Source organism: Ambystoma mexicanum, chromosome 7q (genome assembly GCF_040938575.1).
Source record: "Ambystoma mexicanum isolate Mex_15411 chromosome 7q, UKY_AmexF1_1, whole genome shotgun sequence".
NCBI lineage: Eukaryota > Metazoa > Chordata > Amphibia > Caudata > Ambystomatidae > Ambystoma > Ambystoma mexicanum.
The window spans coordinates 614329999-614348966 of NC_090941.1; the positions used below are offsets into that span (position 1 = coordinate 614329999).

The 18968-nt window shown below is 43.3% G+C and overlaps 1 protein-coding gene across 6 annotated transcripts in view; it reads right to left on the reverse strand.

Moving 5' to 3' along the window:
- The window catches only part of NBEA (neurobeachin), a 2584133-nt gene that overhangs the window by 1670288 nt on the left and 894877 nt on the right, over nucleotides 1–18968 (reverse strand). For 4 of the 6 annotated variants that reach the window (XM_069640609.1, XM_069640605.1, XM_069640607.1 and 1 more), the window contains 2 exons: nucleotides 5369–5495; nucleotides 827–862 (listed from right to left, as the gene is read on the reverse strand). In XM_069640609.1, the coding sequence (XP_069496710.1) occupies nucleotides 827–862; nucleotides 5369–5495 (163 nt within the window). The remainder of the gene's footprint in view (nucleotides 1–826; nucleotides 863–5368; nucleotides 5496–18968) is intronic. The other 2 variants (XM_069640608.1, XM_069640606.1) reach the window with 1 other exon arrangement.

Below are 18968 nucleotides of genomic sequence, written 5' to 3' on the forward strand. Positions count from 1 at the left end.
GAGGCCATTGTTCAGTAAACATGACTGGCCCAGTGTGCTGCCGGGCCTAGAGAGTCTGCTTCATCTCCACTGCAGGCACTGTTTATGGTGCTTTCATTTTTATGCAAATAGCTGCTGTTTTGTTTTGATCCTGAACATATGGTATGGCAGGGCAAGGCCTATAATTACATGTGATCTGGCTGGCTTCCTGATTTGGTAACCCATCACTGTCATTCTAGGCAGCTCATTCCATATATTACACGAGGTCGTGACCAAAATTGCCCTCCCCCACAGATGAACGCTACTTACTACCCCCTCTTAAGTGTAAACCCAAAGTGAGAACACTGGACACAAGAAATGGACATACTGCGAGGAAATTACATATTCAACTGCCAAATGCGTGTTTCATTAATCTGTATGTTTCCTATAAAAGGGGGACAATTTGGCAATTGGAACTGAGCAACTGCACTCAGTGCATACTACCTATATATGACACCAAGGTAGTTATGGTGGCTTTGTGGAATGTGTGACTTGGCCCAAATGAACTTTCCTACCTACATATACAGATAAACACATTTCCACTTGGAAGCTAACATGTCCTGAGCTGCAAGCCACGGTGACACTACGCTCAGCTGCTACGCTTTTAATAAGTAACTTTTAACATGGTGGGAACACATTCGAAGGAATTCTGCCACAAGGCCAGACACAATCCTGCCCCAAACGCTTAATACAGCCTTTGAATGTTCTGCAGAAATAACATCAAATAAACATAACTTTAATGGTAGGGAGTTGACTAGCTTGGAAGGTCAGTGACCAAAAGAGAAAATGAGGCATGCAGTATGCTTACTTTGATCGAGCCAAACACTGCGTTTCCACCGATTGCCTGTCAAGTTCAATAGAGCCGATCAAGAAAAGCGAGGTCAGCGTTTGGCATGAATGATTTCATATGCTTTTTTCACACAGGATGTTAACAATTTCACCAACAATCCACTGCTACCCGCTCCCGCCAGAATGCATGTGCGACCAGATCCCAAGCGCCAGGGGTGCCAGACTGTCCTCACAAGGCCTGGCTTATTTGCAAATAATCGAGAGAGGAACAGTGAGTTTGACTGTGTGTGCGTTAACACTGCATGCATGCTAGAGTACAACAACTCCACCCGCTGCAGAATTGCTAAGAAGGCAGCCAACCAAACAAACAGTTCATAGACACAAAAGAGGGACGAATTTTTTATCACCCTACCTTTGCTATTGCCACCCTGCAGCGCACTTACACATTCATTAAAATGGGCGGAAACAAAATATTGGATTTGGTATACATTCTTTTTAACCCTCTGTTTCTTGCTTGTAGATAACTCTGCTGACTTCAAGAATGAGCTATTTAACTCAGTAATCAACATAATGATCCAAAATAATGTATTTCAACTTAGTGTGCTTAACAGCTGCGCGTAAAAACATTCACAGAGAAATCCTTCTTTAGTTTGGGGAACAATCAAATCGATAAGTTGCCCATGCATATGTGTTAATCTAGTAGACTTGAATGTACGCACATACTGGATATCATTTTAAGAGTTGCGGTACTACCAAGAAATGACCCGCTATGCTCCTTAATTCATACTACCACTTTCCCCTGCCTTCCCAGCAGCTGATGCCCATTGGATTTTATGCAAGCGCTTTCCGTCTGATGTTGTGGGAATAGACCATTACAATGCTGTATGCCCAAACACTGCCAAAGATCGGCTTTATAGTAGAGCATAGCTCCGCCCGCTTCACACTGGGTTCAAACCAAGAGGGCCATTGAAATCAATCGCTTCATAACAGTACAATGTAGAGATTATGCAGAAATTTACCAGTCGGTGCAGGGAGAAAGTTTTCACACCACATACCTCAATGTTTAGAAGGTAGGGATTCCAATACATTTTCGAGTAGTAATACTATGATAGGACCATGGTACAGTCAGTTTGTGTACTTACCGAACATGGCATATTCAAAAGTGGTACATTCTATAGATTAACCTTTATGGTGTCGCTGGGATCAATCCATTAATCCAGGACAATATGCTTGAACTCTATGTTTGGCTCTTAAAGATCATTATGGCATGCATGCATGCATTATTGGCATGCCACCCTTCCCACAAGGACTTGGTTGGCCTCATTTTCATAACTAACACCTTCCGTCGGTCCAGGGATTTTAGCCATCAGATTTTATGCAGGAACCTTTAGGTTCACATGTATACTGTAAAAAGAGTAACCAAAATGCAAAGTACTGTTGACTAAAAGGTCACATCTGTGTTAAGGTGCCCACGTAAAATGAAGACCGTTTTTAGCCATTTTAAAGCATTGTTTCTTTAAAAAGCCAGACTGATTAATTGAAACCATGCAAGCTTCTAACGCCGGAAACTCATATTTTCGGTATCCAAACTGGTTTCAGATGCAGCATTCGAACACCATATAATATGGGATCTTAGCCCCTAAATTAATTGATAAGTAACCATCCTGGCATTCTCTTACCCCAGGGATCATGCCAACAAGGCAATTGATAGTTACATAAACACCTCCCCTAACGGAAGTGGCATTAGCTATGGAATGCCATCAGCCTCCGCCCACAAGCCGTAGTGCTTATTCTTCGATGGTTTGTGATGCAAGTCTTCTCTCTTACCTCTTGGCCCACCTCATTCTTGCGCCAGTCTACATAGATGCAGGATGAGGAAAATGGCCATGTTCCCCTCGAGACGACACAGTAATGCTACAAGGTGGTAGAGTTTTCCTTTCTTACTTGGCGTTGTTTATGCAATTTAGATGGAACGAAAATGCCCCATGTAACTATTACTGGCTGCTCTACACAGCGTGGATGAAAAAAGAATGCTAAGAACATTCCTAGTAAGGTGAGTTAGGGAGAATAAGCCAAGGGCTGGACACATCATGAAGAGGGGGGCATCAAAAAGAACAGAACTAGAGGTTCAAAAGAAAACAAAACCACCAACTTCCTCGCAAGGCCAGCTTACTTGAACTCACAACTACCCAAAAGAATAGGGTTATGAATTCCTTTTAACAATAAAATAAAAGATTCCACATAGAGGATACTGCGAATGTTGGATCAATTTCATGAAGGATGCTGAGAACACAAAGAGGCCAATTGCATCCAGTCACTAGATCAGATGCAGGCTTGGATTTTGAGAGTCACCACACACAAAGGTGATATTTATTTAAATGTGTGCCCCTTAACCAAGAAAGCACCTCTCTAAAGGGAGCCCATTTAAATATGGGTGCCCTATTCTTGTTCTTACTCTCGACCTCTTTTTAACCTAATGGTGCCCTCCGCCGGAAGAGGATGGTCTTTGCTTAGAAGTCTAATGCAACATTTGCAGTTGTTGCCTTAGCAGAACACTTATTTTCTGGTGCAATCTGACTCGCAGCGCTTTCCCGGGGGCCATTAGGCAGATTGGTACCTCAGCATCTGCATGGAAAGCTAGACTGATAGTCTGGGCCCCCTGACACAAATTCTGCTTTCCGTCATTAAGCACTTGTCAGTTATGATCCCCCCTGTTCTTGATGACACTGAAACATTTGTTTAACGCCCTCAAGTCTTCTCGTGGGTCTGATGATAAAAGTAAAGAAGACCTCGGTGTGGTCATTATAGGTATGAAACCATGTTTCTCTCGCAAGCACATGCTTGCCAATGGCTCGATATACACAAGAAAAAATGAAGTACAACATTGATGGACCATGTGAGGCCCATCACATGAAAGATTATTGGAGACATTTAGATCTCCAAGCAAAACCTTCAAACTGAAAAGATGTAGGCAACTCAATAGCATGACATGAGCGCACTGCGCTATTCTGTGTCCATGCAGCCACATATTCCTCAAAGGTGCCCATTGTTTTCTATGCAAATGTAGACATTATACAACCCTCCCTACTTGCCTTATTTTTGTTTTGCAGTACTAAGTTTCCTTATAATTTAAGGTCCTGGGTAACATGCTTTGTATTTTAACTGGTCAGGAATCCGGAAAGACCCTCTGGGTGCAGGACACTTATCAATGCCACTGATGTCGGAATCCAACATATGTCCCTATTCCCGTCAGCCGGAGTCTCCCAAGACCTGGCTCCCCACTCAGGAACATATTAGTTTGTAAAAGTGGAACAAAAACATTGCGGATTACGGAATTCCACTAATTTCCGACTCTACTAGAGAGCATGCAAAATCTACATGTAATAAGCTGCTTACTCTACTAGAGAGCATGCAAAATCTACATGTAATAAGCTGCTTAGATTTTTCATTCCAAAAAGGACACAAAATCTATAAAGATGTCTTTAAAAAACACCTGGAAGACACCCACACTCGCATGTTTGTTTCTTGAGAAGGTTGAACGTAAGCGCATTCATTTCTGAAGTTCAGGACTTGATGAACATGTAACACAGTTCAAAGAAATATGATCTGTTGACTTTCCCGAATATTACTAGTTAGCTAGAGGCACTGCTGGCATCAGGCCTCCTTCAGTTTGTAGAGGTTGGATGGTGTTTAGCATAGGATGGGCAATGGCCCGCTAGTTGGCACCAACAGCCTCCAGGCACTACATGTGCCTAGGGTCGTTGTGCGGGAGTGTAAGCAATTGACCGAGTAAGGCTGTTCTGAGAACCAACCCTCAAACACCTTCCTTAAGACTCTGCAAAGATGTGAATATGTTTGCCCATTTTATTTTAATCTCAAAATCCGGATTCCGACCACAGTAACTCCTCCAATGTGCGGATGGACAAGTTATATCCTGCTTACCTGCAGAATACAAACTAGGCTGCAGCCATTAACCTTTTGCCATACTAAAACATCAAGCACGTATCTCATCGACATGCGCTACATTTGAGATTCGCAAGCATTATGCTTCTTAAACAGTCTCCTATTAATTATGCGAAATTTGGTACATATTTAACGGGCCTCTACGCTGTCAGTTAGGGGTAGGTGGACAACCTGGGTTGTTACTAATTATTTCTGTTGCTTCCCTCTGTTGTCCTCCATTCATCCTTAAAGCTTGATATTGCAAATCTGGTGACAAGCCACATCTTTGTAGTGCAAAACCTTCTCGGGGCTGTCCTGGTCGAAATGTTAACCTCTTTGACACTTTAATGGATGGCACCCTACTACATGAGCAATGCAGGAGAGTGTAAAGGGTGACCGCTAACTTGGCACTGGCATTTACAAAGTCGGCTATCCTACTAAAGTCCAGACACAAGCCACATGGCTATTACTTCAGAATTTAAGGGGTGCAGCGCAGGCACCACACATGCCCTTTAACTCTACACCACATATCCTGAGCATCTTACATTTTACGCAGTATATCGGCCCACTGCTTTATTGCATGGGATGAGCATGAAAAACTAATTTTGCGTTGTCTCACCTCATGTTTTCAACAGAATCCTCAGGCATAGGTGCCACCGTCTGCACCGCTGGCAGATTCTTACTAGTGGCACCATTCACAAAACTGGAAGATGATGATGAAGAGGAGGAAGCAGAATCCACAGCACCTGTTGGAGAAAGCAACCAGCATGTGAAGTAAAATCCCAGGACATGGAAGTATATTTGTTGTTTTGCTTCTCTATACATTTAATTGGCAATCAGAAACGTCTACAATAATACTGTGTACGGTTAACCAATGGGGACGCCATCCTGCATTTAGATAATGTAAATAATGTAATGCATGCACCACTGCCAGTCAGATAGCTCATTGAATTAAGCACTTGTCTTCGAGTTGTGTGTGTCATCTACAGTCACGGGTTCAAATGCAAGCAGGGCGAGCCCAGCCCTTCATCCTTCTAAATTTGATCAATTGAGTACTATTAATCAGGGCAATAACACACCTGTATTATTATATTGCTTGGAAGTAGGACGACTCTGGCATGGAGCGCTATATAAAACAGTTATATTTATCATCCTGAAAGAAATCTCAGCAAAGTCTTACACTCAAATGATTTTTATTGAGAAATGTCATGTTCCTCAGAAATAAATATTGGGACTTGAAACTTTTCTCGCATTTAGTAAGATTTGAATACAAGATCACTTAACTGGCCTGTCCTGCCCTAGTACCCAAGAGTAATGAAGTAGGCAAGTCGGCAATTTTGTAGTCTGTGACTTTACATCTTTTCCGCAGCAATGTTATGTAATAGCATGCATACTGCATTTATAATGGGTGAGAAATGATGCCGTAAAAGGAGAAGCATGTTATCATCTGATCATATACCCATCATTTGCATAGATGGAGAAAAGGCAGCACCATCTGCTCATTCGCATGATGAAAGGATGTCAGATTCCTGCAGTGGAACGTAATAACGTATTGTACATCCATTACATCCATGCTATAATGGCGAAAATATAAGACTATAATTGTGCCTTTATTTTTATCCATTCAGTGTTGTTTAAGTCGCCACATGCATACTAGATATTCCTGATGGCACTAGAAAAGGCGATACAGGGTGGAAGCCCCAAAATATTACACATAAAAATAGCTTTTAGAGTCTCCAATAGCTGCTGGTATTTCATCTAAAGTCCTATTTCTTCAGCCAAGGACCATCCCCAACAACGCTTTTCCAGATGAAAGGTGGCCCCCGAAAACCAACCCTTTAATAGCTGCGTCTCGTATAAAACCTATGTGATCATGCAATGCCTTGGTGGCTGGCTAAGAAGCTTCAATGGTTTTGAATTTGGATGAGCTTGAATGATTCAAACAATTCGGTAACTTCAAAAAGGATCAACAGATTGAAATCTTGTTCACGCATCCTGAAAATAAGATGTTTTATTTTTGCTGGATACGACTTCCCTGGAAACATATCCATACTCTGCTCTGCAGCCTCGGTAGGCTGGGGATATTGGTGCTCACTTGTGCATGAATGGGGATCCTCTGTGTAACCTAGGATCCATGGAACTACTTTTGCTACTTCACCTGCAGGATCCTGGCTGTGATGAATTAAGTGGGGACTGGGCACAGAAGGACTTGCATTATTTCTTATCATCGGCTGCGCCTCCTCCCTCTGTCGGCTTCATGTGGCTCTCTTCCTCTGCCATCTCCCTGCATCTTGGGAATTTTTGTCCAAATCATCTGGAGTGCCACGAAACGGGTAAACATTCAAAGCTTTCCCTCTCCTCTCAGATGAATATGTCCCTCTCCTCCACTTCAGGGCTTTCCTGTACACTGATTTAACGAGAGATTACTGGGAAAAAGGGAACCAGAAGGTCACCTTTTGGCTTTGAATTGGCAGATATATTAAATGACTAGGAGCCTACTGGCTCAAATTCGACTGAGTCGATTGTAACAAACTCCTACTTCTTTCTAATACTCGTTCAAAGGATTTAATTCATTATTCTAATTACTATAGCCATGATACAATTCTAGCATTTTAAGGCTCTCCATAACCCAATAAGAATGTTAAATGCACCAGTCAACAAAAATAAATGGTGTTCTGTTATCGGGGCTTATCAAGAGTGTGATATGCCGGAACCATCCACTCTGTATTTGTATTTGTTTATTTATAACGCGCAAACCATCAGGCCCAAGGGCATCAGGGCGCAATGTAAGCACAGGTTACATACAGAGCATAACGATATACATAGAAGAATTTACGAATAAGTACAGGTTACAATCAGAGCATATATACATATATAGGACTAATACATAAGATAATGAGCAAGCAATTCTATATACATAAATTACAATGCAGGTATAATAAGGGGCAAAAAGAAATGTCTGTAAATATAGGAGTGTGAAGGCAAGGTGAGATGAGCGAGTCTAGTGCTGGTTGAAGAGCCAGGATTTGGTTTTGGCTTTGAAAGTATTGAAAGAGTCTTCAGATCTGATTGTAACGGGGAGGGCGTTCCATAGCTTGGAAGCTAAAACAGGGAAGCTTGTGCCCCCCGCTCTTTGGAGTTTGAACCTCGGGATCGGAAGACAGTGGGTCTGAGCGGTTCTTAGAGGTCTGGATGTCGAGTGGCGGGCCAGCCGGCAGCAGAGGTAAGGGGGGCCTTGTTCGCCAATCATTTGTGTGTGAGGGCCAGTGCTTTCAATGAGATTCTCTGTTTTACAGGTAACCACTTTAGATTGGTTCTGGATTCAAAAATGTGGTGGTTTCGAGGGATATTTAGGGCGGCACTGATAGCGTTATTTTGGGTTGTTTGAAGTTTATTCAGGTTCTCTTGGCTGGTTCCTAAGTAGAGGGCACTACAATAGTCAATTTTGGCCATGATGAGGGTTCTGGCTAGTGTAATAGTGTTGGGAGTGGTCAGAAACGGTCTGCAGGTTGCAATGAGTTTACATGTGTATGCAGAAGCTGATCTGACTGCGTTTGTTTATCGAGATAAGGATAAGGTGGCGTCAAGTTAGAAACCTAAAGTTTTGGTGTCCTTCGAGACTTGGATGGTGTTGCCGTCAATGGCAAAAGATTTGTAGGCAGGCTCTAGTTTGCTAAGGCGCTGCGATGTGCCCAAGATGAGGAACTCAGTCTTGTCGTCATTTAGGCATAACTGGTGTTGGGCCATCCAAGCTTGGATGACCAGGTAGACGTTGTTGAGGGCCTTAGAGTCAGCTAGATAGTCACCCGTGATGGGAATGAGTATCTGGGTGTCGTCTGCATAGTTTGTGTAGGAGACACCCAGATAGTCAAGCACATCGAAGAGTGGTTTCGTGAAGATGTTATAGAGTTTGGGAGACACGGAAGATCCCGCCGGAATGCCGCAATGAATGGGCGATGGATCTGCGGATGCGGACGGAGCAAAGACCCTCATGGATCTATTACTCAGAAATGATATGATCCAGGCCGTGGCAGAGGTGGAGAAGTGGGCAGCAGAGTGGAGGTGGCTGCATAGGATCTGTGGTTGACTAGATCGAATGCTGCAGATAGGTCGAGGAGAAGTAGCAATGCTAGTTTACCCTTGTCCTTCAGTACCTCAATTTGGGTTTTTAAATCTATCAGAGGCATTTCGGTCCCATGTCTGGGCCGAAATCCAGATTGACATAGACCTAGTAGATTGTTGGATTCCAGATAGTCTTGAATCTGGAGGTATGCTGCGCGGTCTAGGATCTTGAGCAAAAATGGGACAGTGGTTATGGGTCTGAAGTTGGTGGGTATGATGGGGTCAAGGGATGGTTTTTTAAGCAATGGGGTCACCCATGCGTCCTTGAGGTTGTCAGGGAAAATGCCTGACTTAAAGGAGGAGTTTATGAAATCCGTGATAAAAGTGGCTAGATCGTGTGCAGAGTCCTTAATGATAGGGGCTGCGCAAGGGTCGCCTTGGCAGTAAGAAGGTTTCATTCTCAAGATGACGTTTTCTACCTCAGTGGTGGTGAGAGGTGAGAAGGCAAATGGTTTAATGTTGGCCGAGTCTAGAGAGGGGGGCCTAGCAGGGGGAGGTGGTTGGTTGTTAAGTTTCAGACTGTCTTGCTTAACTTTGATTTTGGATTGAAGCATAGATATTTTATTCAGTAAGGCTGCCTGAATGTTGGCACACCATTTACTATCTTTGGTGCAGGTGTCAGGGGAGTGGCTGGAGTTTCTAGCTCTTATGATCTTAAAGAGTTCCTTTGTGTTCGAGTCAGCTTGCAGGATGCGGTTGTTAAGGGATTCTCTTTTGGCAGTGATAATAGCATCTTTGTAGGTGAGAGAGGCAAGAAAGAAGCCATCTTTGTGCTCATCAGAGGGGGGGCTTTTCCAACGATTTTCAGCAGAGCGTTTAGCTTTGCGGAGCACTCCTAACTGTGGGGTGAACCAGGAGTTGAGATGTGCTCGTGGTTTAGACTTCCTAAGTTTGATGGGTGCGATGGAATCCATAGCTGTAAGCATAGTACTGTTGTAGATGTCTGCTTAGGAGGTGGGATCGGAGCAGGTCTCTATGGCGGCGCTGAGAGATGGGAGTAGCAAAGGGAGGAGTTTCTCCCTGGTTATGTCCTTTTTTCTTCTAGTAGAGAGGGCTGGGGCTATCAGGGTCGGGGCCCGCGGGATAGCTTCAATGTTAAAAGTTATAATGTGATGGTCAGACCATAAGCATGGGGTATTGGCGAGGACATTGATATTGCAGTTAACGCCGGCTAACCAGTCGAGGCTCCTGCCTTTGTTATGAGTGGGTTCTTGGATGTAGACGGTAAAGCCGAGGCCAGTTAGAGCATTCTCCAAGTCTAATGCGGCGGGGTTTTTCGGGTCACCAAGACCTAGATTAAGGTCACCTAGTATGATAGTTTGGGAGTTCATTTTGGTTTTGTCAAGGAGGAGTGTGGTTATTTCACCGACAAAGGAAGGTGCTGGGCCTGGAGGCCTATAGATAAGGTGAATGGTGGCAGTTTGATTAGGCGTTAGTGCTAATTTGACAGATAAGGATTCAGCTGATTCTAATTTGGAGTCAGAAGCCACTCTTAGGCCGAGGGAGTTTTTATGGATGAAGGCCACACCAACGCCCCTGGATTGGGCAGTGGTACGGTCACAACGTGTGATGCCGTAGTCGGGTGGTAGGGCCAAGGTTAGTGACGGGCCAGAGGCGGCGTGTAGCCAGGTTTCGGATATAGCAATGAAATCAAGGTCAGAGGAGGTGATGAGGTCAGCAATGTCGAGTGCGTGAGCTGGGAGGGATCTGGTGTTGATAAGAGCGCCCTTGATTAGAGGTGGATTCTCCCTAGTGATGGTGGGTTTGCAGGTAGCTAAAGGCGAAGGTGCGAGGGGAGAAGAGTGAGGGGTTTGCTTGATGGAGTTGCTGCGGGTGTGTCGAATGCGGAATCTGGTACCTAATCTCTGGTTTCTGAGAGGAAGAGAGCAGGGTTGGTTGGGGGTAGGTTTCTTGGCATAGTGTTCCAACCACAGTGCAGGGTCATTGAGGTATTGGTTGATGTGGTCACTGGGGTAGTGTAGCTCTGTAATGGTCGCTGCAGGGCTCATTGTGAGGATCACACAGGACAGTACCTGGAATCGTGGGATCAGGCAAACTGGACTATCAAAAGAGTGGATGGGTATTACCCCTAGGGGGAGAGTTGATACAGTGGGTAGCTGTGTGACAGAGGCAACCTGTAAGGTCAGCGTGTAATACAATTTATGGAACGCACTAGCAAGCATGGTGGTGTTGCTAGAAGCCTAGGTGGCAGATACCTGGGAGATAGGTGGTCCGAGGAGATACACTGGTGGCACCAAGGTAAGGAACAGCGCGATAGGCTGAGATGCACTGGGGTAACACCTAACGCCTAAGAATGAGGCATCACAATTAAGCTGAGAAGCATAAGGCAGGGTTGCACCTAGATTTGCAGTATCACAGTTAGGCTAGAATGCACAAAGCAGGGCAACACCTAGAATTTAGAACAGCACAGTGGGCTAGAATGCACAAAGCATGGCAACACCTAGATTTAGAACAGCACAGTAGGCTAGAATGCACAGGCAGGGTAACACCTAGATCTAGCAGTACAGTAGGCTAAAGTGCAACACCTAGACTTAGAACAGCACAGTAGGCTAGAATGCACAGTAGTACAGTAGGCTAAAGTGCGCACGGCAGGGCAGCGCCTACATTTAAAACAGCACAGTGCGCTGGGATGCAAAGGCAGGACAGCACCTAGATTTGAGACAGCACAGTAGGCTAAAATGCAGCACCTAGATTTGAGACAGCACAGTAGGCTCGAATGCACAGGCAGGGTAACACCTAGATTTAGCAGCACAGTAGGCTAAAAACACAAAGCAGGGCAACACCTGGATTTACAGTCCCACCGTTGCAACTATAGGCTAAGGGTGTAGGTATCATTTTGGCTTAAATGTTCTGGGTAGCCAATTATGCAGCGCCTGGGATCAGGTATCAGGGTGTGACTAGGAGTGGCAGGACTCGGGTCAGAATAGTTCCAAAGGTCTGACGTACCGCGGGGCCACAGGATGCGAGGTATTGACATTAGCATTTATGAGAGAGAAGTGCACAGTAGCAGGCAGTAGGGTTAAGCAGGTCGTGGAAATGCGGGGCAGAGGACCGATTCAGCAGAGGTCAGGTGCGTTTATGGGGGAGGCTGATAGGTTGTGGTCTCTACGGCATGTTTTACTGCGGGATCAAAGTTACCTTTGCAGGCGTGTGTTGGAGGTCCAGGTCCTGTGAATGAGATTCACTGTTCTTTATATAGTGCATTTAATATTGCACCACTAATGTTAATAAAAGACAGAAAACCCATAATTTCTCAAAAGCTGATATCCATTCATTTGTTTAAAAATAAAAAAAATAAAACGGGGGTCAGGTAATGCTTTATATTATTTTAACGTGTGTTGCAGAGTCTGTTATTTCACAAGATTTAAGATTTTGAAAACACCTGTTTGTAATGCAGCATTAGAAATAAGGGCTTTTGGAGATCTAGTTTAAACTTAGTTTAGAAATATAACCATGTCTAACGGTGTTGCACTATGAAATTCTTATTAAAAACACTGGAGAACCTTGGTTCAGTAAATACAATAAATGCATGATATGGACGCACCCAAAGTATGCTTTGATGCATGTATGCAACATACAAACTCTCCCAAAGAACAAATTATTCGCCTCTCAGTAATTTATTTATTTATTTTAGTATTTGTATAGCGCGCTACAACCCAAGAGAATAGAGGCGCTCAAAGGAATATGTGTGCAGGCTAGCTTAAGGGTTACAGGATAGCGGCCCAGTACAGTGGATTAATACAGTTACACAGTTTACAATAGGTTACATGTCAGGTACAGTAGGCAGTACAATATTTAAATGATGGCGATAGGTGGGAGGCGAGTCAAACAAAAAGCTTTGTCTTCAAGGCTTTACGGAAGGTTGTGTGGGATTTGATCATTCTGAGTTGGGCAGGGAGGGTAATGTTCTTTCTGATGGATGTTCCTGCCATGGATTCCTCATCTAGGATAGCTGGTCTCCAGAAGCATTTCTAACACCAGGGAGAGCAGTGTTGCTCTACGTCAGTTCCATCTGACACCTCTATGCGCCCTGCGCTGGATATGACGTCAGTGGCAGAATATATAGAGGCGCAGCACCCCATGACCTCAGGTCCACCCTTTTCCCCCCTAGTACTCTGAAGCCAAGGGACCATCGAACCAATGGTGTGCTAGCTTCCCGTAAGAGGGGAAAGTAGGGGGGCTGACAAGGAATCCATGGCAGGAACATCCATCAAAAAGAACATTACTGAGAGGTAAGCAATTTGTTCTTCTAATGGATTTTGCATCTATGGTAGGCTCCCAAAGCAGTACGTAAATCTGGAGGAGGGAGGAAGGACACTACGGAAACCAGAAAACTCTGAAGGACTGCCCTAACAAAAAGGGCATCCTGGTCCACAAGGGAATCCAAGGAGTAATGCTTAGTGACCGTGTGCAGAGATGCCCATGATGGCGCCTGGCAAATGTCCAGTACAGGGACTCGGCAGGGCATATATGTCAGCCACTCCTCTGGTAGAATGAGCTCTGAGACCCTCAGGCACATCCTACCCAGCCAGATCGTAGCATTCTGAGATGCAGAGAATGATCCACCTGTCCAGCTGATGGAATTGTTCCTCTGCCTTGGAAGGGTTAAAAAGAGGAAGAAACACCGGAAGATTGATCTTCTGAGAGAGATGGAAATCCGAGACCACCTTCGGTGGAAAGGAGGGTCTCACTCTCAATGTCACCTTCTCTTTGGAAAAAAAGAGATAAGCTAGTAAAACAGACAAAGTCTGGAGCTCACTCACACGTCTTGCGGACGAGATGGCAAGCAGGAAAATCACCAGAAGGGTGGGCAATTTAATAGAACAGGAATGAAGGCGGAAATCTCATGCTGACCCACAAACTGGTGGGGAGGTAACTGGTTACGCAAACCCTGCAAGAACTGCATAACAATGGGGATTGTGAAAAACAAGTCCTGTTTTGTAGACCTATTGAACACTAAAATAGCAGCGAGGTTACCCTTCACAGTGCCAATCTTCAGGCCTACTTGGGCCAAGGAAAGCAGAAAATCTAACACGGGGGAGAGAGGACAGGAAAAATGATCCAGGTCCCTCTCCTGGCACCAAAATGAAAATGATGCTATCTGCAGGCATACATAGATTTTGTAGCAGGCCTCCAAACTGAAAGGAGAACATTGAGGACGTCATCCAACAAGTCCTACTCCTTGTATCTCAGCCTCTCAGTAGCCAAGCATGAAGTGCAAGTCCACTCTTCCCGGAAGACGCCAGGGAGGGCAGCTGGACATGTCCAGCAACTCCGGATACAATGCTCTCGGGGTCCAGTCTGGGGCGATCAGGATCATCTTAGTTCTGAACAGGCGCAGTCTCCTGAGAAGCAGCAGAATGGCAGGGATCGTTGGGAACACAAAAAGGAGGTGCAAAACATTGGCCACAAACCCTTATGTTCGTAGACAAGAATGGCACCTAACCACCGTGCTAGTGTCCATAGACCAGTCCATGCAGTCCACTTGGTCCAGTCCAGATTGCAGAATCTGCCTTGCCGCTTTCATTGCTGGCACGTGTTTCGACCATTAAGGGTCCTTCTCAAGGCTAAATTAATGATTGGCTGCCCATAGATGATGGATTTATGGCTTGCTGGTTGGACAATCCTGTTAGCAATGGCGGAGCCGGATTCCTTGGCACCATTGGGTAATTGAAGATTGGCCTCAGGTATTTGTGGCTTAGTAAACCGCTGGCTGTCCAACCGGCAAGCCATAAACCCATCAACAATGGCCAGCTAAGAATTAATTTATCTGAGAAAGACCCTTAAGGGGTGAAACACGTGTTGACGTACCTACATCACTTATTAAATAATTTACATGAAAGCTTGAAAAACGTTGTGTACCTTATTATCAACGCAAGAATTAAGGGGTCCAACCCTTTCAATAAAAGGAGTATAATTAAGGTTTCACTAGGAATGTGCAAAACTGACTGAGGGATCTGTGAACCACTTGATTGTTTAGCAAGTTCTGTGCAGTTTCTGTACTCTAATAAGCCAATCAAATCACAAAAAATGACTACGAAATAGTGTATAGCAATGTGAGGGGTTAGAAATGCGAGACGGACACAAAGGTAACCTTTTCTCAAAGTTTGCCATTTATTCAAAGTAAACAGTATTCTGATAAACACCTCAATTTCCCTAACATACCAGAGTGGTCCCTGCCTAACAAAATAAAACTAAAGAAAACTGACCTAATGTCCAAAATCCTTCTGGCCCTCACACTAATGCACACAATCAAATTATACAAGGAAAACATGATTAACATTTGATTCAACAAAATCTGTATTGCAATTCAAACTTAAATGAGTCTTGAAAGTACCCCTTGTGACCAGGTTTGTATTCCCTTCCACTGGATCAATGCAGGAATACTTATATTATAATTCTGTTTCAACAAAGTTCTGTTTAGAGAAATGGAGAAGTATTTTCTAACCACAGAGTATTTCTTGATGAAATAACCAATGTCCTTTTTACCACAACTGGTTGATGGCTAAAACAACACGTTTTCCACAATATCCCTTTTCCCGGATGCTTGACTTTCTCCCAACACAAAAGTTCAAAGATGCTTAACTTTCTTCCTCTTCCAACACACAAGTTCCAAAATCTGAATGTAATTGTTATAGAAAACGTATTCTTGTCAAAAATAACACGTTACTCTTTCTCAATACTTCTTCTTGAAAATAACATTCTTTTGTCAGGAAAGCAAACACAAACTTGCTTCATTGATACTATGGTTTGTCAACATTGAATAAAGAATACAAGTTATTTTCATTCAACAAAGGTTTTGATCGCAACTCTTTCTGCCACAAGGTTATCAAATCAGCAACTTCTTTCCTGATCCACTCGCCTGCCAGGACTAACTATAAGCCCTTTCTTGGTATACTCGCTGCCAGGAAGAAACCTCCTACCAATAACTTCAAACTTGTTGGTTTGATTCCAGTATTCTCTACACCAGTCTTCTGGCGTGGTTTCAAAATTCGACTGCAGGCAATGGGAGATAAAAGCTTTTGCAGAAATATATCCACAAAACGTGAACATATGCCTTAGTTGTATTATGAAGGGTCTCTCAACTGCTCGGCTGTAGGCAATGCTGATTATGAACATTTCCCAGGGGTTGTCTTGATTTTGTTAGGCCTGTAGTTTCTTGGTAATAGGTATTTATGGTTAGAAACTTCCCCCACCAGTACCTTGCCCAAAGTCTCTTCACAGCCTCTTGGCTGTAGGAAATACTGGTTCCAACCTTTTATCTCTGGGGGTTTGCCCAAAGACTGACTTCCTTGCCACTTATCTTGGTTTGTTTTCATTAACTGACATTCATTAAGCATGTTCTGCATGGATTCATTAAGTGTTTGGTATTCAAAAAACATGTTAAGACAGCTTTCTTTCACGGAGGGCCCTGGTGTCAGCACTCACTCTCTGAACACTCACCGGCTCTTCACGGCGGTTTCCTCCAGCTGTCTGGTTCCGCGACAGTGCTTTGGACGTCACTCTGTCCCTTCTCCCACTTTGGCAAGCTTCAGTTAAATGGCACTATGGTCTCCGGGAGCAATAGAATCTCTGTTGATCTCCAGCGGACTCTCTGCCTATGCTCTTGCCCCTCATGCAGTCTATTTTTAATCCTGCTATCCATCGTCCTTGTTTGCTCCTTTGTTGCTCTCATATTTCTTCCTCTTTTAGTACTCTGTTAGCTATCGCTTACCACCACCTCCAGTTTTGTTACTTATTCACCATTTTTATTTCTAAAAGGGCACAGATTCCCAAATCTATCAAAAATATAATCTTGTTAACCAGAGAACACAGACTGTATTACAGAACTTTCAAAGTGATAGAGGTCCAGTAGTAGGATGTTGTCAAGTGTTCAGAATGGCATGCTCCTGTATATCAAATGAATTAATCCTCATTCATTCTGTTTTTCAATGTAATGTTTTATTTCTCCTACAACTGTCAGATTATCATACAAGGTTTATGATATATTGGACTTAAATAATATCCTGCAGTACCACTTGCTGCAATGGGGTCATTCTGTTGTGTTGTTGTTTAAAGCACTGATGTGCCTGATTCATTCTAAAATTGTGCCGACTTCGAGTTGACCTGGGTTTTAACTGGGAGCAAAATTCCTCCAATTTTGGGAGTCTTCTAGAGAAGGATGTTAGAAAAACACCTTAAAATTCGCAAAATATGAATTCTCTGGGCATCACACTAGATTCACATCTAGGGTGAATAGATGGTTGGATTTACATACCAGCTTCATAGTGTTTCCCTTAGCATGACATGTTGAAGCATCCATCGACATAAAACCCACCATGTGCGGGGTCTAATACAAGTAGAGCAGAAAGGGCCCTGACAACCGACTCACATTAATCATTAATCAAGGCCTCATAAAGGGCAGTTTAACTCATGAGCTGAACACAAGACTTCAAATTGAATTACAGGGTAAATCTAGGCCTTTATGTCCCTTGGTTTACACCAGCACATGGGATTTACCATTGATTCTACATGGACAAGTTAATTTTATTCATAATTCTATAGACATATGACTTAGAGGAAAAATTAGACTGTTTTAAAGCTCAGGGCCATCTCTACATCTTGACACCAAATTTGTATCATCTACAGTTTTTAAGAATTAATCAAATCATTAATATTTTATAAAATTATGAAGCAATATGCCACATAGTATGCCTCATATGCAAACATGTGTTTCAAAGTACAGATTCCAAAAATCTTTGTTTTGTGGAGTTCAGATGTTGCCAATGCAAATTATCAATAACAACCGATTTAGCATGTAAAGTGTTTTGGTGTAATTTTGCCCCCCCCCCACCATTATATGATCACAAGTATAGAAATTATATCATACAATGAAGATTAGGGGTGTGTATTCAATAGTAGTCTCTAACTACGAGATATGCCACTCGATGAACTTAACCAAGTGTGATATAATTATGGCATAAGGTGGGAATTGTGGACATTTTTAATACAGTGTCCGCACTCAGACACTGGGAAGAGCTGCAGGAAAGAATTTCACCTATTCCTTCTGGATGGATTAAAGAGGGAGACCAATTTAAGGCTGCAGAAGGGAAGGTTCCTGTTCCAGGGGATGAGTCTTGTACACAGGTGGATTTGTAGAAGGGAACCTGATAATGGCTGAGACTCTGTAGGGAAAACATGAGGGTTTCTCTTGGCTTTATGCCTCCAAACAATCAAAAGTGAGTATGAGAATTCCCCACAAGAAGTGATATATGCCCCATGTAACTTTTCCCCCACCCCCTGAGGTCCCGAAATGGGAGTGGCTTGGGAGGGTGTTATTAAAATACATTGATTTAAATGGGAAATAAACAGTTCAATATCACTGCATGTAAAATTAAGTGAGATGTCAATTCAATTCAACATAAAATAGCTTTGTTGAGTTGTGTGCATAATGATATAGAGAGCACTTCTGTGCATTCAGCGCAACACTCTTTAAAAATCATAATCGTATTAAAAAGTACCCAAAGTGTTTTCACAGATGTAATTGACATTAGACCATGGTTTGAAAGCCCACTATGCCATGACCTAATAAAGATCAGTTTGATAATATATGTTCTGTGAAGGCCGTAGTTGCTTAAAATAATTTCTATTCCCATAAAAATAGTGGACTGTAACTCCCATACAACCCTATATTCTAAAAATGAATAGTGAGATTCATATGTGATCCGAAACGGGAAAGGTATGCATAACTTTTCAATACAGTGTAAAGCCATTTTTGCTCAGGTTTGGTGGAGGAACTGAAATGATGTGCATTCCGAATCGATAACACAGCTGGCTGCCATGTCCCTTGCAGATCCCAGAACACTCCCTGCTCAGGACCTTCCTCTCCATGGAAAAGGCCACCATTGAAAAGGAGAAGGTACTACATGTAATTTCATTCTCCCTAAGTCCCTAGTGGCCAATTTAGTTGGTAGTTTTTTAAAGTAAAGAAACTGTAACCGCACCATTTCTCAAGCTAAAGCAAAAACACTATAAGCACCCTGGAAAGCATGCTGTGGTGCTAATAGCTGTAAACCATTCTATGGGGAGGAGCATTA